Source organism: Bos indicus x Bos taurus, chromosome 27 (assembly GCF_003369695.1).
Source record: "Bos indicus x Bos taurus breed Angus x Brahman F1 hybrid chromosome 27, Bos_hybrid_MaternalHap_v2.0, whole genome shotgun sequence".
Classification (NCBI taxonomy): domain Eukaryota; kingdom Metazoa; phylum Chordata; class Mammalia; order Artiodactyla; family Bovidae; genus Bos; species Bos indicus x Bos taurus.
The window spans coordinates 22,348,104-22,375,124 of NC_040102.1; the positions used below are offsets into that span (position 1 = coordinate 22,348,104).

At 36.4% G+C, this 27,021-nt stretch overlaps 1 protein-coding gene across 1 annotated transcript in view; it reads left to right on the forward strand.

The window, feature by feature from the left end:
- SGCZ (sarcoglycan zeta) overlaps positions 1-27,021 on the forward strand; it is a 1,115,594-nt gene that overhangs the window by 1,001,836 nt on the left and 86,737 nt on the right. Inside the window, exon 4 of the mRNA XM_027529936.1 lies at positions 1,121-1,208. Within this exon, the coding sequence (XP_027385737.1) occupies positions 1,121-1,208 (88 nt within the window). The remainder of the gene's footprint in view (positions 1-1,120; positions 1,209-27,021) is intronic.

Below are 27,021 nucleotides of genomic sequence, written 5' to 3' on the forward strand. Positions count from 1 at the left end.
GGACAGGTATTGTTTTATATTTTGATCCCTGAAATGTCCCAAACCTGTACTTAATATATTCTCATTATTATCAAAATATTTTTGTTCAATGAATAAATGAATGAACTATTTGTGAATGATCACCCTGCTTGTTTTAGACCATAAAAATATGAGAGTAGCCAGTTGTTAGTTACTTGTCTGAGGCAGTGGCAATAGCCTAGTACATAGATTTCTAAAACAGTGATACTGTCCTTCAAATAAATTATTTTACTGTTGAGTGCTCAATTGTGATAAAAGTAAACATCTAAGCAAGATTATTTATGCTGAAAGATAAGCTATCTTACATTCTCTTATTCTATATACCTCCTTTCTTAAATCATCTTATGATTTAGAAATCATTCCTACTTGAGCTAGATACATAAGGTAATATCAATTTTATTATGATGATTTATTTGTCCATTCAATAAACATTAAGTAAATGCTTTCCTTCAGTAGTGTGCCAGGTAGTGGGAATAAAATTTGTCAACATGACTCCAATGGTTCTTGTCCCATGGACATTTCCTCCTGTGACAGAAACAAATTAAAAACAAGTAAACACATACATTAGCAAAATAAATATGTCTTGGGATAAGTTCTCTGAACAAAATAAATGGAGATCAGGAGTTTGAGGATTGAATGAATCTGTAGTTACAGTGATCAGGGGAGGCACTTTCAAGGAGGAAACATTTAAGCTTAGACCTGAAAGTTGCAAGTTCAGCTTAAAAAGGGACTTCCCCATTTCTATGGAGTTTAACATATCTCCAAAGGCAGGCCTCTATGCCAAGGGAAGGGCGAGAAAAAGAGAAGTTACTTGCAGCAGTGATGTACGATAATCAGTAGTGTTGGAAATGTTTGCACCCCGTAGTTAATTCCTATTTATCCAAATGGAAACATCCCTATTATGTCAAATAGTTATTAGGAAGCACCCTTATTATTTTGTATTTTTCAAACAGTGTTTGGGGTGTTAAAAGATCTGCTTAATATAAAACAAAGAAATAGAATTTTGATAATACCCAAACAAGTGCAATATACTTTTATATATAAAATCTTGACTATATTTCTATTTTTTATTTGATTTCTTTATTTTATACATGTTTCCCAGGATAGTCCACTGGTCTTACAGTCTGACAGGAATGTAACAGTGAATGCAAGAAATCACATGGGGCAGTTAACTGGACAGCTGACAGTAGGTGAGTGCTTCGGGGTAAAGATTGCTCACACCATCTTACTCCATTTAAAGCTCTGTGGTTGTTTAAATCGGGGAAAGCAAAATATATTCTTTCTCTAATATATTATTTCTCTCTATATACAGACATTCCTGTACAGCCTATTAGCTTTCACAGGATTTGATTTCTCATAGGCTAGCTAAGGTCGTTGTTACTCTTGTCAATGTGTTAATGTGAGACTGAATTACATATATTTTGCTCTTATTACTCTTGAATTATGAAATGCACCATTTTCTAACAAATATCTCCCTAGTATATTAAATTATAGTAAATAGGCTTAAATAAACATGAAATGCAACATCATTTATCTTTTTTCTAAATAAATAATTTACTAAATATTATCTGCTTGTATAAATAAGAAATGGCATAATAATTGAATATAAACTTAACATTGACCAATTATAAATTTGATGTTTAAATTATACATAGTTAAGGTTTATAGGCTTTAGAAGTTGTAAATATGTTTTTGATAAAGTATTACTAATGTTTTCTCATTGTCAAAAATTTAGAGATTCATATTATATGGCATTGTTATTTAACTTAATTTCTATAAGAGGAATGGGAAATTAAGAGTCAGATATAATTATGTAAAACAAAGACTTGATTTTGGTTTAATTGCTAATATATTTTTGAAATACTGTATTTTTCTGTGGGAAAATTACCTAATACTTATTGATATTGTGTGTATGTGATAGTATATTATAAAGACTAAACTGCAATTTGGGGAGCTAAGTTATCTTTACCTTGATGAGAAATTAATTATAATTTAATGCAGATGTATATTTCCAGTATTTCTGATTAAATTACCCAAGAATATGACAATGAAATGTGAGATTTATAAATGTGAGCTTAATTCTGTCCACTTATTTCTAGGTATATGAAATAATTTTTGTTATGTATTCACTTCAATGAAGCCAAAAGTAAAACTTACATTGTGAAATTTTTGTATTCCAAAAAATATATAATTAAATTTTATTTATAATTGTTTAATTTATTTTGCTTTTTCTTTGCACTATAAAATATGGTCAATAGATATCCATCAATTGCTGTAATTTGATAGTATTTTGTGGTATGATATCAATTAAAAGGGGCTTCCCAGGTGGCACTAGTGGTAAAGAATCCAGCTGACAAAGCAGTAGACACAAGAGACATGGGTTTGATTTCTGAGTCAGATAGATTCCTGAAAGAGGAAATGGCAACCCCAGTATTCTTGCTTGGGAAATCCCATGAACAGAGGAGCTTAGCTGGCTGGAGTCCACGGGGTCACAGAGTCAGACAGACTGAGCGCTCGAACGCACGAACACACACACACACACACACATCTATTACAAAGGGGAACTATAGGCTAATGGACTAAAAATTAGAGAGAAGAACTATATCTATGGACACAAAAGTGAATCAAAATCACCAGGTACTTAATTTAAATGTTCGTGTCAATTAACTATTGCTATGTTGGAACTACAGAAACAGGCCTAAAGTGGGCAGATTTTCCATCTCATTTTTTTCTTTTTAATGTAGAGAACTCTTAACGTAGAATAGAACTTTATTTTGCATTCTTTTCTAGATTTAAAAAAAGAAAAAGGTCCTTAGTGGAAATGCCAACCTGTAAATTAAACACACAAAGACTACATACCAAGGTCGACTGTCAAATACGATCACTACATAACTAGTGTACTGCCTGTGGAGCAAAGTGGCTGTTTGATTATACGAAAGATAATCAAATATCATTTACATTTCACTGCCTGCTTTCCTGCAGGAAACATAAAGAATTGTAGCATTGGACTTATGTTTTCAACCACTGTTCTAAGTTAATTTTAATATAGAATCAATACTTGCCAGTTATGTATGGGAAAAGAGAGAAGAATGAAGAGAGAGAGGAGTGGTGGGTTGGGGAGAAAGATTAAGCTTAGTTTCAGCTGAAGCAAATCAATAAGTTAATGATGCTCCAGCATATTTCTGTGGAAGCACAGAAGCACACTCATTCCAGTGAGGCTTAAACTGAAAACTTTTAATATCCTGCTCCTCTGGGTGTACTGTTGATGACCTCCATCTTTCCACCACTTGGTATTTCTCATTAACCATACAGAAAACAAAGGAAGAGTAGATAAAGGGGAGTTGGAGAGGGATAATGTATTCACATCTGGAGTCAAACCACATAGCACTCCAGAAAAAAATTATCTCTTGGAGACTCTGTTTTCTCATCTCTAAAATAGAAATAAGGACATTTATTTAGACCTATACATAAGAATTGGGGAAATTTCAGTGTCTGCAAATCTTAGGGAATTATGTTGCTAATCTGTTATTATTTGGATGATGGTGTTTGTAAGTTTTGGTGTCACTTGAGTTACAAATACATCGTTAGAGTGTGAAAGATCTCATGATGCTTTTCTGTCCATTATGTCTGGAATTTTACTTTGGGAATACATGTTGTATTGTAATACTGTTGCAAAGATATACCACAAAACACATCACAGAAAGTGTGCCTGATGTGTGGATAATGCTTTAATCATGTCAGGATAAAATTATCTTTAGGTATAATTTGAAGAGATATTCAGACAAATTTAAGTAAGCTATTCAATCACTGTTCATTTTTAATCATATTGACATAAAGTAACCACTTTAAGCCTCTTTTCTTATTTCCTTTTTTTTCTTAATTTTTCAGTTTTTATTTAGGGACATGGTCCTGGGCATGGTCATATATATATATATATGAAGTAAAAGTGTTAAGTCGCTCACTTGTGTCCAAGTCTTTGAGAACAAATAAACTGTAGCCTTCCAGGCTCACCAGTCCATGGAATTCTCCAGGCCAAGATACTGGAGTGGGTTGCCATTGCCTTCTCCAGGGGATCTTCCTAACCCAGAGACAGAACCCAGGTCTCTGGCATTGCAGGCAGATTCTGAGCCACTAAAGAAGCCCATAAACTATCTATCTATCTATATATAGATAGAGAGAGAGAGAGAGAACCTGCCTGTCAGTGCAGGAGACATGAGTTCAATCCCTGGGTCAGGAAATTCCCTGAAGAAGGAAATGGAAACCCACTCCAGTAGTCTTGCTTGGGAAATCGCTTGGACATAGAAGCCTGGCAAGCTACAGTCCATGTGGTCACAAAAAAGTCAAACACGGATATCGACTGAACAACAATATATGCCAATCCAGGCATGATAAAAGCTAAAGCTAAGTATTTTACCCTTGGATAAATTTTTAAAAAGACAAAATTTGTGTGTGCTTGAAGTTCCAGGCTTTACGTAAATTTCTGATATCAGAATCTCCCCACAAAGTTTGACTCTAATATTTTATGACCTTCATAACATAGTTGAAGATCAATGAACTCAAGATTTATTCCTACAGATTTCTCTTCATAGAATAAAGCTGAAAGAAAGGTATAAGATTATTAGCGGAAAGTGGGTAGAGAAAGTACAGGATCCCAGAAGTTCAGACTCCTTGAAGAAAAAAAAGAACTTAATTCTCAGAATCATTCTCCAAGTCAAATTTCCTGTTTTTTCAATCTGTAATTCCTATGTTATCAGGTCATTCCTTTTTTATACGAGAGATGAAAACTGTCTGATTTTAGGTGTTACATATTCATATATGTTGATAGTATGATACTTTATATTTTTCAGAGCATTTCAAACAATGTAGATAAAATATGTAAATCATGGCAACCCACTCCAGTACTCTTGCCTGGAAAATCCCATGGACGGAGGAGCCTGGTAGGCTGCAGTCCATGGGGTTGCGAAGAGTCAGACACGACTGAGCGACTTCAATTTCCCTTTTCACTTTCATGCATTGGAGAAGGAAATGGCAACCCACTCCAGTGTTCTTGCCTGGAGAATCCCAGGGACAGCGGAGCCTGGTGGGCTGCCATCTATGGGGTCGCACAGAGTCGGACACGACTGAAGTGACTTGGCAGCAGCAGCAGTATTGTGAAACTTATCATAGTCACTCAGGAAAATTCTACAATGTGATCTATAAAGTAAAAACCATTTCCATAGGGCAGTGCAGATGAAATATTGTCATGCAGTTTTTATATAAACATTGTTCATAATACTGATAACAGTGATAATTAATGCTATAGTAATTAGATTTCCTAAAAATGTAATAATCTTTAGCACAGTATAATGGGGATAATTTGTTATCTTTTATTTACCAATAACATTATATTGATCTATAATGGAAAATATTTAAACTACTCTCGTAAGTAGTTTAAACAATATAAATGTTAATTTCAGCAAAACAATTCAGTTTTTTTTTTTTTTTTTTTTGTAGCTCTTAGCCAATTTTGATCAAGGTATGGAATTCTATATTGCTTTTTCTTACATTCCCTTACAGGAATTGCTTATCTTTGATAAAGTAATAGCTAAAAGTAATAAGATATTTTTTCCATCTCTTACACCTTTTGTCATCAGTCTATAGTTGGAGGATACAAATAAAAGGATAAACTGAAAAGTTGAACAAGGAATGATAGTAGTGGATAGAACTAGTTTTTGTTCTTAATTATTTTTCTTCTATAGCCCCCTTATTTAAATCTCAGTCACAAGCAATGATGTTTGAGAAACCTAGAATGGCTGTTAATGGGGTCCTGTGTCATAAACAAGTTCCATGATGCCATGTCTACCATTATCCCAGTAAAGCATTAAGACTAATTGTGTATTAAATAATTATAATATCATTGTTCTAAAATTTACTTTTCAAATGTGCTAAAAATCACAACTGTATGCTTCAAATGGAATCTCATATGTCATCATAATTTTACTTGTTTAGCACTCAATACATTTAGAGAATCAATTAACTCCTAGGAACTGCTAGCTATTACCATCGGATCATTTACTCATCTTTGATATTCTTAAATCCATTTATCAAAAATCAGTGACATAACCAAATTATATAAAAACCTTAATTATAATCTACCAATATAACACCTCATTTTTTTCTTTATTCTATACTTCTTCAATGCTCAGAGTCATGGTTGTCTTAAGTCTGACTCTATGGTAATAAGAGAGAATATAATTTATAAGAAGTTAAACAAAATATTTACATTTAGTGCTAGTTTTCTTTTAACATTTCAAATTTTGAGGCTTAAACACCATATAATAATGAAAATGGTTATTAGTAGCTTCTGCAGCAGGGTTGATTCTGTGATTTCTTCTGAAAAAGCTTGCCTTCATTGCTTAAGGGGATTTATGAGGGGGCCCATCAGGGAGTAGGACATATAAGCAGTCTCTCTACCCAAATAAAGGTGTTTGTACTATCCTTTGCCTTTTCCAGGGGCTGTCAATCAGCTATGCACTTAGAAATCAAATATGTTTTACTCATGTCTAGAGAAGATACACTGAAGAAGAGACCGGCTACCCACTCCAGTATTCATAGGATTCTCTGGTAGCTCAGACAGTAAAAAAATCTGTCTGCAATGCAGGAGACCTGGGTTGAGAAGATCCCCGCAGGAAGGCATAGCAACCCACTCCAGTATGGAGAATCCCATGAACAGGGGAGCCTGACAGGCTAAAGTCCATGGGTTGCAAAGAGCCGGACACGATTGAGCAACTAGGCACAGCACACCTCAGACAAGATAACCTTGATAAACAAACTTACAAATTAATTATGGTTCTGTAAGGAAAACATTTTTATTTGATTTGTTTTCTTAACATTTTGAGTAAATATACACAAATGAATGCAGTCTATAGGACAAAACAAATATTTTTGAAATATATTAAGTGTGTAAGAATACAAGTAAAAATGTACTAATGTACAAAATTACATTTACTACATTATTTGTCCATAGGAAAGCCATTTATAGCCTATTGATTACTTAAACTATATCGACCTTCCCTGTAATAAAGATGTAAAGGGAAATGTGACTGATGGCATGATCCCACTATATTTAAGGAGAAACATATAAGCTTCTTATAGGAAACCGGATATTCTTCTTTACATACACTGAATTACAAAGTATACATTGTTTAGTTGAAAGAAAACAAGATGATATACTGTAGACTATTTTTAGCATCTATGTCAAAAGAAGCATTGGGTGTGCTAATACTCTGGCAAAATGCTTTAAAGAAGGTTGAGCTCACAATAGCAAAATGCTGTTATATAAAAGCATTATAGGGAGCAAGAAACATAACATGTTTACCAGTTCAACTTAATTCAGTTCTAAGAATATAGCTTTATCTGCAAGAGATCATGTGTGTGTCTTTTAAATATTCCTTAAATGACATGCACTTACACCTGGGTTTGTTATTGATCAGAGAAAGTAAGAACCCAAATCCTCAGTGATTGTTACTGGATCTTTTCATTTAAGAAATAAAGTGAATCAGTGATAAAGCTGACATCCTTCAGTAAAAACTGAAAACACTAAGTTTCAACTATGTTGATGTCTCTGCCCACCTCAGTACATCCAAGACAGACAGACAGACAGAGACACACCCACACCCACAGCCACAGCAACAGGCCTCCCACAGAACTGGTACATGGAGAGTACTGGGAATCATTCCTGAGTCTACTATTGCATACAGCAGGCTTGGTTGACACAGCAGCATTTTATTTCATGCAATTAATTAATTATGCCGCAGGTTAATTTGTCTTGAAGCTTTTCCAAAAATCATGGCAAAATAAAAATGCAGTAACACAGGCAGTGAGTAAAATAACATATTTTTTTGCAGTAGCAAATTCAAATACAAATTTATTGTGCATATGTTATATAGAACAATAGCTTAAATATGTTTATAACGAGTTTTAAATAACATAATTTTAAGGGAAATGCTACTATTAAGAATTTAATATACACTAATGCAAGGAGATCCAACCAGTCCATTCTGAAGGAGATCAGCCCTGGGATTTCTTTGGAAGGTATGATGCTAAAGCTGAAACTCCAGTGCTTTGGCCACCTCATGTGAAGAGTTGACTCATTGGAAAAGACTCTGATGCTGGGAGGGATTGGGGGCAGGAGGAGAAGGGGACGACAGAGGATGAGATGGCCGGATGGCATCACTGACTCAATGGACGTGAGTCTGAGTGAAATCCGGGAGTTGATGATGGACAAGGAGGTCTGGCGTGCTGCGATTCATAGGGTCGCAAAGAGTCGGACACAACTGAGCGACTGAACTGAACTGAACTGAATGCATATTAGACTGTCAAAACCACTGAGCATGTTTCTAATGTTCCACAAACTTATGCTATACATCTGAAGGTCTCACAATATCAGACACAAAATATGCTTGCTAAAAAGGCATTCTAATGTGACTAATTATTAAGATGTTTTAGAAAACCAAAAAAATCAGCCCATAAATTTAAAATTATCTTTCAGATCAAATTATCTTTAAATTATAGGAATATATGGATTTTCACTAATATTATTATGAATCTAATCATATGAATTATATATCACATTATTGTAGAAGAGTATGTTGACCTAGAAAAACCATAATTTTCTCATAAACTAGTTTTAGAAAGAAATTATGCTTTGATAGTTAATAACATAGATTCAGGGGCCAACCTAATCCAAGACGTGTCATTTCCAACTCTGTGACCATATACAAATTACTCTGGGCAGTCTCTCCAGGCATCTGTGAGAATCACACAAGTACTAATACAGTAGATGTGAGAATGAAATCAGTGAATATATGTGAAGTGCTTGGAACATTTCCTGGAGCAGGGTATGCATTATGTATATGTTAGTAACTATAAATTTTATTTCATATACCTGTAAATAATTCTGTGTAATTGACCAAGCCTCTCAATTTTATTTTCCTTATCTATAAAAGGAATATTATTTAAGATTGTCTCCATGGTTCTTTCCTGTTCCAAGTCTTAAAGTGAAAAATTATTTTTTTTATGTTTAGAGAAATTAGTTGATAAATCCTTTGGTCAATTAACTTCCCCACACTCCTGACAAAAAATGACATCTAATTTGATTATTGACATCTTAGCCCCAAATTATATGCACATATTTTTCATTGAAATGGAGAATGTAAATAAGCGCAATTAAATCAGCATGTTGTAATTCTTTCATCAGATTATGGCTTATAAAAGTTTGTTTCTTATTGAAAGTTAATCCACAAAATAATTCAGTAAGTGCCATCAGCTTATTTTTGTCTATACTAAACATCAGCATGTTTTGTCCCTAAATGAATAGAGAAAAATGTAGATGAGGGTTTTATAATAAATATTTAAAGACCACTAAAGTGACATGTAATCTTGTGTTAAAGCAATTACTGTGAACACCTGGGAATCGCTTAATTGACTGCAGATGGTGTAGGACATGTAAAAAGTAGAAGGTTACAGATTATTCTCACGTACCAAATTTATGTTTTCTGTCATTGACTCATTTTTTTAACTTAGAGAATACTGTAATAGTCTGGGACAACTTAATAAGGATGAGTATTTTATGTAAAATAAGTTGTGCAAACCTTGAAGAGTGGATCTACAAAACATTTAGGATTAACTTTGAATGTACATTTTAAATGATTAAATACATTGTTGAATTTTTTGTTCATTATTAAAATTCATTCATTCATTTACATTAATTAAACTAACATTAATTTATCAGTTTAGGAAATAAATGCCTCTGATATGAGGGAAAAGATGGCATTCCTGGAAATTAGGACCCCAAATCAGTATAACTCAGGTATAGAGTTATAATGCCTGAAGGAAAGACAAAAATGTACATTTTTGAAACATTTTATTACAGTATTTTATATCATGTGTTAACATTCTAAAGCATTATACTACCTTTTAAAGTTAGTGTTTGTATTTAATTTAATAATTTCTCAAGCATCTGTATATTTAGGAGCGCAGCATCAAGTCATACCAAGAATATTTCTTCCTGGAGGACCTAGACCAAGTTCTGAAAGAATGGTCTGGCTAGTCTTGTCCAGCATGTGCCTGCCTCTGTCCTTCTCTTCCAGGGTTTTGATGCCTTAGTCTGAGATCAGTCACTGCGTTTCCACCAGGCCATCTCCACTCAGCAGTGCTCTGTGCTATGGTACTAAGGCCATCCCTCCAAGGTTTTGGCCTAGACTTCTCAGAACCAAAGGTTGCCCATCAGCTAGGATTGTCACTGGATCCCAAGGTTTTGTTTGACAGGAAAATGGCTTTGAACTTGCTCTCCTTCTGGCAAAACATATGTTTTTCAACATATAGTCTTGGTAATAATGCTGTTAGTTGTCAAAGAAATAAATCTAGTCTTGAGTATGTAGACATGAGAATGAGAGGTGAAATATGGTAATTATAATCATATTAATAGTATAAAAGTGGCAGACACCTGCATCATAGCGCTCTCAGGCCAATCCATCTCTTTATATAATGATAAACAGAGATAATACAGATATTTTTCAACAAATATAATGCACATATTTGTGAACAGTTTCTAACTTCGTAATACTGAGGAAAGCACTGAAGAGATGGATAAACATTTTATTCATTCTATAATTACGTAAAACTATTCAGAATATGCTATGACTATAGCTCAGTATTTCACCTTTAATATTAAGCAGTTGTAATACTTTTTTAAAAAATGATACATTACAGAGCTCATCAAAGGATCTGTGTGCATGGTACATTCTGTCTGACTCTATGGACTGTAGGATAAAAGTAGAATAAAAAAACTATTGGGCTTCCCAGGTGGTGCTAGTGGTAAAGAACCTGCGTGCCAATGCAGCAGACATAAGATTCATGGCTTCAATCCCTGGGTCATGAAGATCCCCTGGAGGAGGGCATAGAAACCCACTCCAGTATTTTTGCCTGGAGAATCCCATGGACAGAGGCTATAGTCCATGAGATTGCAAAGAGTTGGACATGACTAAGTGGCTGAAAATGCACACAAAACAGTAAAATAGCAGTTTCCATTTTCATATTTTAGGCATTTAATTAGCATTATGGCTATATGACTTACCTGGAATTAATGAGTCTATAGCCTATACGCTGAGCCCAACTTTGTTTTTAATGAGGCTCCATTTGTGGGACCTCAGAACTGCAGGTGTACTTGAGTTTCATGTATAATTGACTTACAGAACATGCAGTTTTGTGCTGGCATTAAAAAGAAACTTGTCTTTAGAAATTTGGTTAATGGAGCCTACAGTTCACAAATGTAAGGTTATGAGACTAATTATCAGCAGACATCTGGTGGTAGGGAGCTAAATAAAATGTAGGGGTCCATGTGTACACAGATTATTTACTTCAGTATCAGGGGCCTTACATGACATCTCAGCCAAACCCAGTCTACAAAAGAACAGTACTAATTGCCAGGTCATGGAATAAAGGGAGATAAGCCATCAGAGGCCATTATTTATGATGGTCCAGATCTGAAAACTACATTAGCTCTTTTTGCTTAAGATTCATTTCATATTATGTATCTATTTTTATATATAATTTTGGAGATATTCCAAGTAAGATAATGCATCATCAGAAAAATATAGCATGGGAAGAGAAAATTGAGTATTAGCATAGGGGAAAAATAGGCCATAGCAATTCTTGTTTCCAAGTTTTTAGTGGATTTTTGACAATACACTTGTAATGAGGAGACAACATTTCCAAAATCTCTTAAAAGTACCGTAAGATTAATGTCAGTCCTTTAATCTGCATTTGTTGGTTAACATATCTAATCAGCTTTGCAATATTTTCTCACAATATTATTTTTGGATATTTTGTCTTGTATTTGCCTGAAATCAGTAATATCCACTCCTATACACTCCTTTTATGTAATGATTTTGGCATGGCTCTTTTGAATCTTCCATTCTGAGGTCATATGCCTGCTGCTTTGCTTTCTAAATGCTCACAAACACTACAGTCTAATGTATGTTTAATACTCCATCTTCTTTTAACCCCCGCCCCCAAGGAATAAAAGCATGCTGACAACTCAGACTGCTTGGACCTCACGTTCTCTCATGTCACAATATTTAGAACAAAATCTCTCATTTTCATCTTACATTATTTTGCCATTCTTTATCATTCTATGAATATTACTGAAAATACTTAACAGGCCAGTCATGCAGTTTTTTGGGGAGGGTAGGGATTTGTGGGGCAGGTGATTCTAAAGGAATAAACTTCCTTTCCCCAGGTCTCTGTCTTCTTGAGTCTTCGTGACTGTCTCCTTCCTCCCCTCCCCTGCAGGCTCATTTCTCATCCAGTTTGTGAACTATTTTAATGGAATCAGTAAATTTATCCACAACTCTTTACAAGGAGACTAGTCAAACAAAGTTCCCATTTAATCATAGGTATTTTCACATTCAAAGCTCTGAGAAATCAAAAATTACAGTTTAAAAAATTATAAATTTACAAAAATTACAATTACTGAAATAAAAGATGATGGTATCAAGTGCCAGAATGGATGCAGAGCTCCTGGAATACCTACACTGTGCTACTGGAAGTGCAAAATGATCCAGACACTCAGGCAAAGATTGCCTGTGTCCTATCAAATTAACAAGGTCACATGGGTCTTGTTAATTCACTTTTAATAAGATCTGTGGTACAAACACCCTCTTACAACAACAGAAGAGAAGATTCTACACATGGACATCACCAGATGGTCATTACCAAAATCAGATTGATTATATTCTTTGCAGCCAAAGATGGAGAAGCTCTATATAACCAGCAAAACCAAGACCAGGATCAGGCTGTGGCTCAGACCATGAATTCCTTATTGCCAAATTCAGACTTAAATTGAAGAAAGTAGGGAAAACCACTAGACCATTCAGGTATGACCTAAATCAAATCTCTTACAATTATACAGTGTAAATCACCAATAGATTCGAGGGATTAGATCTGATAGACGGAGTGCCTGAAGAACTGTGAATGGAGGTTCGTGACATTGTACAGGAAACAGTGGTCAAGACCATTCCCAAGAAAAATAAATTCAAAAGGGCAAAACGGCTGTCTGGCGAGACCTTACAAATAGCTGAGACAAGTAGAGAAGCTAAAGGTAAAGAGGAAAGGAAAGACATACCCATTTGAATGCAGAGTTCCAAAGAAGAGCAAGGAGGGATAAGAAAGCCTTCCTCAGTGATCAATGCAAATAAATAGAGGAAAACAATAGACTGGGAAAGGCTAGAGATCACTTCAAGAAAATTAGAGATACCAAGGGAGCATTTCATGCAAAGATGGGCTCAATAAAGGACAGAAATGGTATGGACCTAACAGAAGCAGAAGATATTAAGAAGAGGTGGCCAGAACACAAAGAACTGTACAAAAAAAGATCTTCATGACCCACATAACCACAATGGTGTGATCATTCACATACAGTCAGACTTCCTGGAGTGCAAAGTCAAGTGGGCCTTAGGAAGCATCACTACAAAGCTAGTGGAGCTGACGATATTCCAGTTGAGCTATTTCAAATCCTAAAAGATGATGCTATGAAAGTGCTGCACTCAACAGGCCAGCAAATCTGGAAAATGCAGCAGTGGCCACAGGACTGGAAAAGGTTGGTTTTCATTCCAATCCCAAAGAAAGGCAATGCCAAAGAATGCTCAAACTACCACACAATTGCACTCATCTCACGTGCTAGCAAAGTAATGCTCAAAATTCTCCTCACCAGGCTTCAACAGTATGTGAACCATGAAATTCCAGATGTTCAAGCTGGTTTTAGAAAAGGCAGAGGAACCAGAGATCAAATTACCAACATCTGCTGGATCATCGAAAAAGCAAGACAATTCCAGAAAAACATCTGTTTTGCTTTATTGACTATGCCAAAGCCTTTGACTGTGTGTATCACAACAAATTGTGGAAAATTCAAGAAATGGGAATACCAGAGCACCTTATCTGCCTCCTGAGAAATCTGTATGCAGGTCAAGAAGCAACAGTTAGAACTGGACATGGAACAACAGACTGGTTCCAAATCAGGAAAGGATTGTCACCCTGCTTATTTAACTTATATTCAGAGTACATCATGCAAAATGCCAGGCTGGATGAAGCACAAGCTGGAATCAAGATTGCTGGGAGAAATACCAATAACCTCAGATATGCAAGTGACACCACCATTATGGCAGACAGCAAAGAACTAAAGAGCCTCTAGATGAAAGTGAAAAAGGAGAGTGAAAAAGCCGGCTTAAAACTCAGCATTCAAAAAACTAAGGTCATGGCATCTGGTCCCATCACTTCATGGCAGATAAATGGGGAAACACTGGAAACAGTGAGAGATTTTATTTTGGTGGGCTCCAAAATCACTCAGATGGTGACTGCAGCCATGAAATTAAAAGGCACTTGCATCTTGGAATTAAAACTATGACCAACCTGCTGCTGCTGCTGCTAAGTCACTTCAGTTGTGTCAGACTCTGTGCGATCCCATAGACAGCAGCCCACCAGGCTCCCCCATCCCTGGGATTCTCCAGGCAAGAACACTGGAGTGGGTTGCCATTTCCTTCTCCAATGCATGAAAGTGAAAAGTGAAAGTGAAGTCGCTCAGTCGTGTCTGACTCTTCGTGACCCCATGGACTGCAGCCTACCAGGCTCCTCCACCCATGGGATTTTCCAGACAAGAGTACTGGAGTGGGTTGCCATTGCCTTCTCCGATGACCAACCTAAAGAGCATATTAAAAAGCAGAGACATTACTTTACCAACAAAGGTCCATCTAATCAAAGCTATGGTTTTTCCAGTAGTCATGTTTGGATGTGAGAGTTGGACCATAAAGAAAGCTGGGCACCGAAAAATTGATGCTTTTGAACTGTGGTGTTGGAGAAAATCTTGAGAGTCCCTTAGACTGCAAGGAGATCCAACCAGTCCATCCTAAAGGAAATCAGTCCTGAATATTCATTAGAAAGACTAATGCTAAAGCTGAAACTCCAATACTTTGGCCACTTGATGTGAAACACCAACTCATTGGAAAAGACCCTGATGCTGGGAAAGATTGAGGGCAGGACGAGAAGGGGATGATAGAGGGTGAGATGGCTGGATGGCATCACTGACGTGATAGACATGAGTTTGACTAAGCTCTGGGAGTTGGTGATGGACAGAGAAGCCTGGCATGCTATAGTTCACGGGGTCGCAAGAAGTTGGACATGACTAAACAAATAAACTGAACTGTAGTACAAATCTAACCATAGTTCTTTCTCAGGCATCAAAAGTGTATAATAAAGTGTCATTTGCTGCCAAGATCCTTGTTGTGTTTGGCTGGGATCCTTACTAACTACTGAAATCACTGAGTCCTCATTATTGATTGAAAGTTAGCTTAGCATCATTTCATGTTCAGGCTTGGTTACTAAAATTATTTGCAAATAATTTCCAGCAAGCATTACCATTACTAAAGCTTCTTCTACCTGTTTTTTGTTCTACCTGTTTTTATGTTTATGCTTCTAATTGTTACATGATATGCTGCTTTATCACACATAGGTGGGTAGCTACCAAATATACCTCTAAATTTTCTTCTATTTTTCTTTAATCACAAGATTTAAAGATTTAATCACCAAAAAGCCAACCATTCTTGGGTGTGTCCACCTGATGGTCATGCTTATCTCAAACTCAACAGGAAACTAACTACTGGGTATTTTCAAGAAGCTAACAAATAATCTATATCTGCCTATGTATTTAGTTTTAAAAGACAGTGGAAGCTAATTATCCTTTCAACACTAATATTCCATATATAGAAAAAATTTAAATGAAATTAATACTGAAGTGGGTTGCCATTTCCTTCTCCAGGGGATCTTCCCAACTCAGGGATTGAACCCAGGTCTCCCGCATTGTGGGCAGACGCTTTACCATCTGAGCCACCAGGGAAGCCCCTCAGAAAAAATTTTAATTAATGAAATTAATCAGCTTTCCTGCAAATGTCGAATTTCTCACCCATAATCAACTGACCATTTAGAATAGCCATAACTTTTTTGAGTGGACACTAAATAAGATACCTCAACTTCTTGATAACCTTAAAGCTCAATGAAAATAGAAAGTATCTATGAGTACTATAGAGATTGTTGAAATGATATTAATAGCAATGCAAACAATGTTAACTACTGAAAATTACGCGTACTATGTTGAATAGTTCATGGTTCTTAGGAATAAGTATTTTCAAAGGAGAATACACTTATAATATAAAAGAAAGAAATACTGCAAAGCTGCTTTTGTGTCAGAGAGTAGTTCATGAGGTCACTGGCTGAGGATAAAAAATAATGAACACCAAAAATACTTTCTCAAAATACACCAAAGAATTTTCTTTATGTGCAGAATGTTTAATATATTGAGGAAAATATTGGTTGGGTCAGTGTAAGTATCAAGAATAAATAGTTTTGAAAGAGAATCTGGTAAGTGTTTCAAGGAAAGAATATCATGTTGCATTAGAAATAATTTAATAATGATCATGATCTCTAATGGACTTTCTGGCCTCCTTCCACTTTTTCTTTTATTGTGCCTCTTCCCCCCTAGTCATTTTATTATTTTTATGATACCATAATAAAAGCTTTTCTATGGCAGAACATCAATAGATCTGAAATTATACTTTTCTTTCTTTCTGTGTAGCAGACATAAGCAAAGTAATCAAAATAAAGAAACATTATTTTAGCATAATTGAGCTTTTACCTATGGACTTAATTCAAGAAGCACAAAGTTACATAACATGTAGTAAGTTGTGCTGGTGATTTTTGGTTCAAAGTCATGGAAGGCACAATTAGAAAGTTTGAATACTTCTCTGACCACCAATTCTGCATGCTTCTAGCCTTCAGAGCTAGAAATATCATCTGGGCACTTGCCACTGCTTATACCCCCTCCGTTTTTTACACCATCCCTCCCATACCCAGTGCTAACTTATCTGCCAACAAGGAGAACACTAAACGTATTGCAGTATGACCATTGGTTCTGTTCTATGCTTGGCACTCCCATACCCTAGTAAATGTATTCTAAATGTATTGATGTAACAAATAATTATCTAGTGTGTCCAGAGAAGTAGTTTGCATATGGTAGAACTAGGCTTAAACTTGAAAAATTGGGTTAGAATTGTATCATTTTCAAGGTAAAAACAAACAAACAAACAAACAAACAAAAAAAACAGCATTATTTGTTACAAAGAATCATTTTACAAGTTTGAGCTCAGAGTGACACATTAATATTAAGGATATGTTTTGTGATGTAAATTAAAAATAAGCCAATTATTTGGGTACAAGTAGCATGTGCCCAGAAGATGCAGGTGTATTTAATGTGTCTTTGTTTGGTTTCCTGAAAACAGAGATAGTCAGCTGGGTGCAGACATCATACTGGGGAGTGGTTTTTAGAGGCGAGATGGTTGGATGGCATCACTGATTCAATGGACATGAACTTGGGCAAGCTTCAAGAGATAGTGAGGGACAGGGAGGCCTAGTGTGCTGTAGTCCATGGGGTCACAAAGAGTCAGACACGACTTGGCGAGTGAACAGCAGCAAATATAATGTGGAAAGCAGGAACACAGGACTGGGCAAGAGAAGAAGCTAGTCCTTAACACCCTACAACTGGGGCTTCAGCTGATCCTGCAAGGAGGATCTCAGGGACCAACTGCTGCTGGGAGTTCAGCATCAGTTCAGTTTTCTGGAAGTGAAGAAAGTGGACTCTGGAACCAGACTATATGAGTTTTAATCTCATGCATCCTATTAATAGTAAGCTGTGTGATTTGATCAAGTTAGTCAACCTCTCTGTGCCTGAGTTTTCTGTGAAATGGGTTTAATGATAATACTTGTGGACTTACTTTGATAATTGAGTTGATGTAAGTGAAGATCTTAGAAAATTTTAAGCACTATAGGAGTCTGCCTGCTATCATTAGCCATAGTGAAAAGAAATAAAGTGTAAGTTGCTCAGTTGTGTCTGACTCCTTTTGACCTCAGGGACTGTAGCCATGGAATTCTCCTGGCAAGAATACTGGAGTGGGTAGCCATTCCCTTCTCCAGGGGAACCCAGGAAAGGAACCTGTGTTTCCTGCATTGCAGGCAGATTCTTTACCGTCTGAGCCACATACAGTAGTAGGAGTAGCATTCGTTTTGTAAGGGGAGATCAAGTAGAAGAAACTCTTTACTGAGATTATCCTAATTTATATTGGGTGGTATAGATGATCAGTCAAGGTAACATTTCATTCTAGCATCTTAATTTTAATAAGCATTATCACTTGATTTATCGGTATAGGCAGGTGCTTCCACATGTCATGACATTCATGAAGCTGCTGCTGGGCGATAAGCACAATTAAATTACCCGCAGCATCTGGCCCTTTAACCAGTCACTGACAGGACATTAAGGTTTTATATTGGTTTCCTCTTAGCTTTCTGACATTCCAACAGCTCATTAACTCTGGTCAAAAAAGTACTATTCTAGATATGAATATTTCAGATGAACATAAAAATAAATAGTGAATTTAATGTCTTCTATTAATTACATCATTTTACATTGATATTTATTGAATATATACATTAATAAGTAATCTGAACTCTACAATATACATCTTTATTCATTAAAATGATCCACTGTCTCCAAAATTAACTTACAAATGTAAAGCAATTCTAATAAAAATACTAATGGATATTTTACAACTGGATGAAATGTTTCCAAAATAATATTATTTAAGTGAAAAGCCTAGAGAATTTTAATAAGTGTACATCAAGCATTGTAAGCACAATAACTAGTGTAGTCTGGGATTAGAAATACCAAGAACAGTAGAACATGATATAAACCTGAGGATGATACGTATAATAGTTCAATATGAGATAAAGATAGCCTTTCAAATCAGCAAAGAAGTGAGAGGAGGAATTACTTATTTAAAAAATTAGATTGATATAATTGGTTAACAGCTTAGAGGAAAAAGTTAAATCTCTATGTCTTTAAACAATAAAATAAATTGACCGTACAGTAAAAGTGTTAATTTAAATTTTAAACAAATAATGGGAAAATATAATAGAAAAACTATATGAGAAGAGCCAGCAGATTTTGTGTAGAGAAAATGTTCTAGAGTATACTCCACATCAGAAGCTGCAGGAAAAGTAGTTGATTGAAAGCTAAAATTCTTCTGAAAGTCAATAATCCATAAACAAAACTGAATTAAATCACAGCAAAAGCACATCTCAGGTGAGGCTTTATGAAGGCTTCTGGTAGGTGGTGCCATTCCTCTTGGTCTCTTGGAGAATTCCTGCTCCGGCTGTGTTTTTCCCACTCTCTTTTGGTTTTGAGTCCCCACACCCACTTCTGATTGGAGTCCACTCTGTGATAGACTAGTTGGGATTACATCTCTGTTGTTGTCATGATAATTTATCTAATGTGTATAAAGCATAATGCCTCCCAAGTAGAAACCACTCTGTGCTAGCTATTATACTATTGCTATTATTTTTATTTCTGTGGATTTGTTGAATATTCTTAATTTTTAACAAATGTTTATTGAGTCCCACCATGTATCAGGCACTATGCCAGGACTGAAGATACAGTGATGAGCAAAAGCAACACTGGTTGACTCTAGTGGGAATCACAGTTGTTAATCTGTCCATCATAAAATCACCTCTGAATGTACACACATGCTAAGTGCCTTGGAGCTAGTGGTAAAGAACTTGCCTGCCAATACGAGAGACTTAAGAGACCCGGGTTTGATCCCTGGGTTGGGAAGATTCCCTGGAGAAGCGTATGGCAACCCACTCCAGTATTCTTGCCTAGAGAATCCCCATGGACAGAGGAGCCTGGCAGGCTAAAGTCCATGAGGTTGCAAAGAGCTGCACATGACTGAAGCAACTTACCACCCAAGAAAGTATTTAATAATTTGTCAGTTGTCTTCTGACATAAATTTTCCCAGTTCAGAACTACCATTTTTCTAGAAGTTGATCCAATCTTCTTTTCCAAGTTTTGCGCACACATGCGCACACACAACGACACATGTACATAAGAGGCTGCTGATAGTTACACTGTCTACATTTTGAACCTGTAGAAGTGATTTGCATTTTCATTTGTTGGCCTTCTTCCCCGAAAGCTCCTGGCCTCTCTATTTTATGCCCCTTTCCTTAGTTTCTGCTTGAAATTTAATTCTTTTCCAATTTTTGCAGACCAAATGAATTCTTCACTTCAATTTGTTTTTTAACCTCTGTGTTCCTGGCCAAATACCCGTGAATATGCTGTCTCAACAATTAACATAAGATAACTTGTGCAGATTTTGAAAGTTTTCTTTCCTTTTGTGCTTCTCACAATTTTAGATATCGGAAGTGGCTATAATCTTTTTTTTTTAATCATATTAAGGTAGCTCCCTTTATTTATTTTTTTTACTGTTTTGCACCTTTAAAAATCATTAGTATATTGTAAATGTTCTGAAATACTTTTTCTTCATCTATTAAAATAATCATGACTTTCTTTCTGTTTTATTCAGCCAATTGAGTGAGTTACATTATTCATTTATACTTTTATTTTGAGATAATCATAGAACTGGAAGTTGCATAAACGTGTGCAAGGAGATTCTGAACATCTTTCCTCCCTACTCCTGAAATGCCTTATCTTGTGTAACTGTGATATATATAATATCAAAGCCAGGAAATGGACCTCAGTACAATACATAGTTTATTCAGACTTCACCAGTTCTACATGCACTATTAATTTGTGTGTGTGTGTGTGTAGACTTCTATGCAGTTGTACCACTTACGTATTAAATACCTTCATTTAATTACCTCCACATCAAGATACGTAACTCTTCCACTCTAAAGTTCTCTTGTGTTCTTACAGGTCCAGCTTTTTTAATGTCTTATTTTGTTGACTAGAAAATTTAGAACTACAGTGAATGAGTGGAAAAAAACCAGCATCCTTGCCTGCTTACTGATCTTGGGGAAAAAATACAGTTGCCCCTTGAACAACATGGGTTTGAACTGTGAGGGTCCACTCATAAGCATATTTTTTTCAATAGTAATTACTATAGATAATCAATAGTAATTACTATGACCCAAGATTAGTTGAATTAGTGGATGAAGAAGAACAGATATATAAGGACCTCAGTTAGGAAGGAACCTTTGCAATGTGGAGGGCAGACTGTAAATTATAGCTGAATTTCTTATTGCAGGGAGAGTTGTCACCCCTAACTCCCAGCTGATCAAGGGTCAACTGTATTCAGCCTTTCTAATGTTAGATATAGGTTTGATCTTATTTTATTTTTAGGGGCATAGATGATTTGTTTTTATTATAAAACAACTCCTTTTGTTATTAAAAAAATATAACTCTCTCAGGAATCTTAACAAAGGAAAAGAATATTTCACACTCAGAGAATAGACACTGGGATGCAAAATAGGTCTAAATTGAAGAAGTTCTCTACTTCTAGTTTGCTGAGAATTCTTTACATGTATAGATGTTAGACTTTGACAGATACTTTTCTGCATCAATTTATATTATTACATGGTTTGTCTTTTTATAACTTTTCATTTTTAAATTGAATTGTAGTTGACACACTATACTATATTAGTTTCAGGTGTGCAACATTGTGATTCAACATTTTATATACATTGTTGAATTTGATCACTACAGTAAGTCTGCTGCTAAGTCGCTTCAGTCGTGTCTGACTCTGTGCGACCCCATAGACAGCAGCCCACCAGGCTCCCCTGTCCCTGGGATTCTCCAGGCAAGAACACTGGAGTGGGTTGCCATTTCCTTCTCCAATGCATGAAAGTGAAGAGTGAAAGTGAAGTCGTGTCTGACTCTTAGCGACCCCATGGACTGCAGCCCACCAGGCTCCTCCTTCCATGGGATTTTCCAGGCAAGAGTGCTGGAGTGGGGTGCCATTGCCTTCTCCGACAGTAAGTCTAGTAACCATCTATCACCACACAAAATTACTGCGATAGTATTGAATGTATTCATTACACTGTACATTACATCTCAGTGACTTTATTTTATATCTGGACATTTGTACCTTTAAATCCCTTTAACCTATTTTTCCCAGCATCCTACTCTGCCTCCTCTTTGGTAAATGCTTGTTTGTTCTCTGTATCTATAAATCTGTTTCTGTTTTGTTTATTCATTTTTTTAGATTACACATATAAGCGAAATCATACAGTATTTGTCTTTGTCTGACATTTCAACCGGGGCTTCCCTGGTGGCTGAGACAGTAAAGAATCTGCCTGTAATGCAGTAGACTGAAGTACAACTGCTGGGTATTTCATTTATCTTAATACCCTCCAAGTCCATCCATGTTGACCCAAATGGTAAAATTTCATTTCAAAATTTTCAGTGTCTGAGTAACACTCATCTATAGATAAACACTTAGATTGTTTCCATATCTTGTCTATTGTAAATAAGCTACAGTGAATATAAGGGTGCATGTATCTTTTCAAATTAGTGTTTTTGTTTCTTTGGATAAACACCCAGAAGTGGAAATTCTGGATGATTTGGTATATCTATTACTAGTAATTTTTGAGGACTCTCCATACTGTTTTCCATAGTGGTTTAACCAATTAACATGCCCACCAACAGTGTACCAGGGTTCCCTTTCCTCCACATCCTCTTCAACACTTTCTTTTGTGGTCTTTTTGATAATAGTAATTCTGAAAGATGTGACGTGAAATTTACATAATAAACTAAAGTTCAGTTAAAGAATTTGAAGTTAACAGTTCTTTCGTTTCACCTCTCGGACAATACTGTGCCGCCTATTCTGGTCTCCGTGGTTTTAAAGGAGAAATAATTCAAAAGAATTGATGTTTTCCTAAAGGTTGTTATTGTTCAGTCACTAAGTCACATCTGACTCTTTGCAACCCCATGGACTACAGCACACCAGCCTTCCTTGTCCTTCACTGTCTCCTGGAGTTTGCTGAAGCTCATGTCCATTGTGTCAGTGATGCCATCCAACCATCTCATCCTCTGTCACCCACTTCTCCTTCTGTCCTCAATCTTCCCCAGCATGAGGGTATTTTCCAATGAGTCAGCTCTTCGCATCAGGTGGCCAAAGTATTGCAGCTACACCTTCAGCATCAGTCCTTCCAGTGAATATTCAGGGTTGCTTTCTTTTAGGATTGACTGGTTTGATCTCCTTGTGGTCCAAGGGACTCTCAGGAGTCTTCTCCACAGTTTAGAATCATCAGTTGTTCGGCACTCTGTCTGACTCTGACATCCATACATGACTACTGAAAACACCATAGCTTTGACTATATGGACCTTTGACCACAAGTGATGTCTCTGCTTTGTAATATGCTGTCTAGGTTGGTCATAGATGTTCTTCCCAGGAGCAAGCGTTTTTTAATTTCATGGGTACCATTGCCATCCACAGTGATTTTGGAGCCCAGGAAAGTAAAATTTGTCACTGTTTCCACATTTTCCCCATCTATTTGCCATTAAGTGATGGAACTGGATGCTATGATCTTATTTTTTTGAATGCTGAGTTTTAAGCCAGCTTTTTCACTCTCCTTTTTAACCTTCATCAAGAGGTTCTTTTTTTATCTTTATTTTATTTTAAAACTTTACATAATTGTATTAGTTTTGCCAAATATCAAAATGAATCCACCACAGGTATACATGTGATCAAGAGGTTCTTTAGTTCCTCTTCCCTTTCTGTCATTAGAGTGCCATTTCTAAAGGTAATGCATCTTTTCTCTCTGGTTGCTTTCTAGACTTTTTTCTTTGTTTTTAGTTTTCAGAAGGTTAATTATGTGTGTTTTGTGTTTCTTTGTTTCTATCCCATTTTAACTCCTTAACTTTGTAGTTTTTTTGCCTAGATTTGGGGAGAATTCATCCATTGTTTCTTTGAATAATTTTTCAGCCCTTCATTCTACCTTCTTTCTTTCTGGCACTCTAATGATACACATGTTAGATCTGTTGTTACTGTCCCACAGTCCCTGATGATCTGTTTACCATTTCTGGTCTTTTATTTTTCTGTTGTTCTAATTAAGTAATGTTATTGATCCATCCTGAAGTTCACTGATTCTACCTTCTGTCATTTCCACTTTACTCTTAGTCTCTCCAGCAGGTTTTTATTTTATTTTCATTATACTAGTATTCAATTCTACAGTTTCCACTTGACTGTTTTTCATAACTGATTTCTTTTCTTCTATTTTGTGTTTTTAATTAGTTTCAGGAGAATGTGTACTTACTTGTAGAAGTGATTTTATTATCGCTGTTTTAAAATCCTGTCTGTTGATTCCAACATCCAATTTATCTCATAATTGGCTTCAGTTGACTGTCTTGTCCCATTAAAATTGTGATTTCCCTGCTTCTTAGTAGAATGCATAATTTCTGATTGAATCCTGATCATTATGGATATTATCTTAAGACATGCTGCTGCTAAGTCACTTCAGTCGTGTTCGACTCTGTGTGACCCTATAGACGGCAGCCCACCAGGCTCCCCCGTCCCTGGGATTCTCCAGGCAAGAACACTGGAGTGAGTTGCCATTGCCTTCTCCAATGGAAAGTGAAAAGTGAAAGTGAAGTCGCTGAGTCTTGTCCGACTCTTAGCGACCCCATGGACTGCGGCCCACCAGGCTCCGCTATCCATGGGATTTTCCAGGCAAGAGTACTGGAGTGGGGTGCCATTGCCTTCTCCGATCTTAAGACATAGTCAGTCCTATTTAAAGTTTCTATTTTAACAAGCAGTCACCGGCTTTAAGTTTAGTGTAGGTTCTGGACTACTTAGAGGGACAGAGTTCCAATGACAGTCTGGTTTTCTAAGCTCTTGCAATGTTTTTGTGGCCAACAATTTTTTGTTGTTGTTGAGGGTTGGGGGGAAGGAGAGGATTTTGGCTCTTGCTGAGGATTAAGCAAAGGCCAAGAGTATTAAGAGGATCAAGAGGATTAAGCTCCTGCTTGACCCATAAGGGTGCCTCCCTGAGGGCAGAAGCATTTTTCTGGGTCACTCAGTGTTCATAGGTAAGGGGTTGAAGATGTCAGGCACTCAGGACACCTCGTGATTTCCCTGGCCTCTTGTCCAGCTGCCTGTTTCTCTCAGACTTTTCATGCAATCCTGCTGGTACTTCCAGGGAAAGGAAGGGCCAATGTAAGCCGTCTTCTACTTCCAGAGGGAAGATCAAGAAACACCAGTTCTGGGTTGCTTTTGCCATTAAGTGAACAGCTGGGAGATGCTGGGCCAGGAGTGCCCTTTGCTGCAAGGTGGAACGAGAGATTTGACTGTTGATTCAAGAGAGCTCTACATTAACATGAATCTGCCACGGGTATACACGTGATCCTCATTCTGAACCGCCCCCCCACCTCCCTCCCTGTACCATCCCTCTGGGTCATCCCAGTGCACCAGCCCCAAGCATCTTGTATCATGCATCAAACCTGGACTGGCGATTCATTTCATATATGATATTATACATGTTTCAATGCCATTTTCCCAAATCATCCCACCCTCTCCCTCTCCCACAGAGTCCAAAAGACTGTTCTATATATCTGTGTCTCTTAAAATAAATAAATTTATATTAAAAAAATAAAATAAATTAAATATATATAATTAAGAAAAACATACAGAGAGCTCTAAACAATGCAGAGATAGGAGATATAATGAGCAGCGGCTAAACTACAATTGAGATAGAATCCAAAGAAGAGCTATGGCTCCCTCCCCGCTAAACTGAGATCAAGAACTTGTGGAAGAGGCATAGCTGTGACTCACTGGATGACTACCTTAAAATTGGATCTGAGCTACCTGCCACTTAGATTAAAAACAAAACAAGGCCACGAGCAAACAATGCTTATGTTGGATTACATAATTCTCTTGGTCACATTAAACTAACAGCCATTAGCTCTTCTAGGAGAAGGACCTTCTCCTCAGGCCCTGAGCTATAGGTTTATTCTTACATAAGTAACATCAGATGACATAATGGACAATGTTTTGGACCATGATTTGTTGAGGAAAAATCTGAAGCATTCATCAATTGAACATTTCTTATGTAACCTTTGCATAAAATTCAAGAAATAGTATTAAATTTTAACTATCCAGAAAGCATTTTATCGGGTTGCTAAGAAAATATGATCCAGGTACATTGCTTTCTGAACATCTGACAATATACAAAAGAAAAAAAAAAAAAAGCCTGGAGAACATTGCCTAATGACTAGTTAGCATGTTGAGGGGGAGTTTATTTCAATTGATGTCTTAAGTGAATCTTTGACAAGTGTCATTTTGTAGTCTGCTTATAGACTCATTCTCTTTTTTAAAAAATTACTAAGATGCTACTTTGGTATGTAATTGATTAAAGGCTGATACACACGATTTTAAAAATGGATTTATCAGATTTTAGAGCCCTGATAGCAAATGGGTAAAGATAGCAATACCAGATCCAGAGATGGGATTATTTTCCATCAAAATAAAAATGACTGTGGTTCCACAGTGTACTAGACTCTCTCTGCCCTCCATGTATTTCAACTCTTTTTCTTCCTTAGAACAGTCTTCTTCCAACCCTTTTCCTAGGTAACTCTTACAACAACCTGTACTCTTCGCTTCCATGTAATACCTGCCTAATTTATTTGCCCAGCCAAGTGCACCTAGAGTAGCCTCTAATTCACCCTTTCACAGTGTTAATTGCTTTCTGCTGTAAGTACCCAGTTCTTCATCATAACTCTTACTTGGCCATAAGGTCTTTAAGGACGAGAAAAATGTTCCATTTGTCTTCCTGGTGCTTACCTCCAGTGACTTTAGTGACCTCTATTCCTCTTCATCCAAACTTTTGATGGTAACAACTCAGACCTTGCCATAACTGAAAATAAAGTCAGGTATATAATTTTCTGATCAAAATGTATTATCCCACAATAGTTGCCAAAAATATGCAAAAGATAAAATTTAGGAAATCAGATTGATAGAAGGGGGACTTTTCTGGTGATCCAGTGGTTAAAATTCTGAAACTTCCACTGCTGGGGGCATGAGTTTGATCCCTGGTCAGAGACCTAATATCCCACAAGCTTCAGGTATGGCCAAA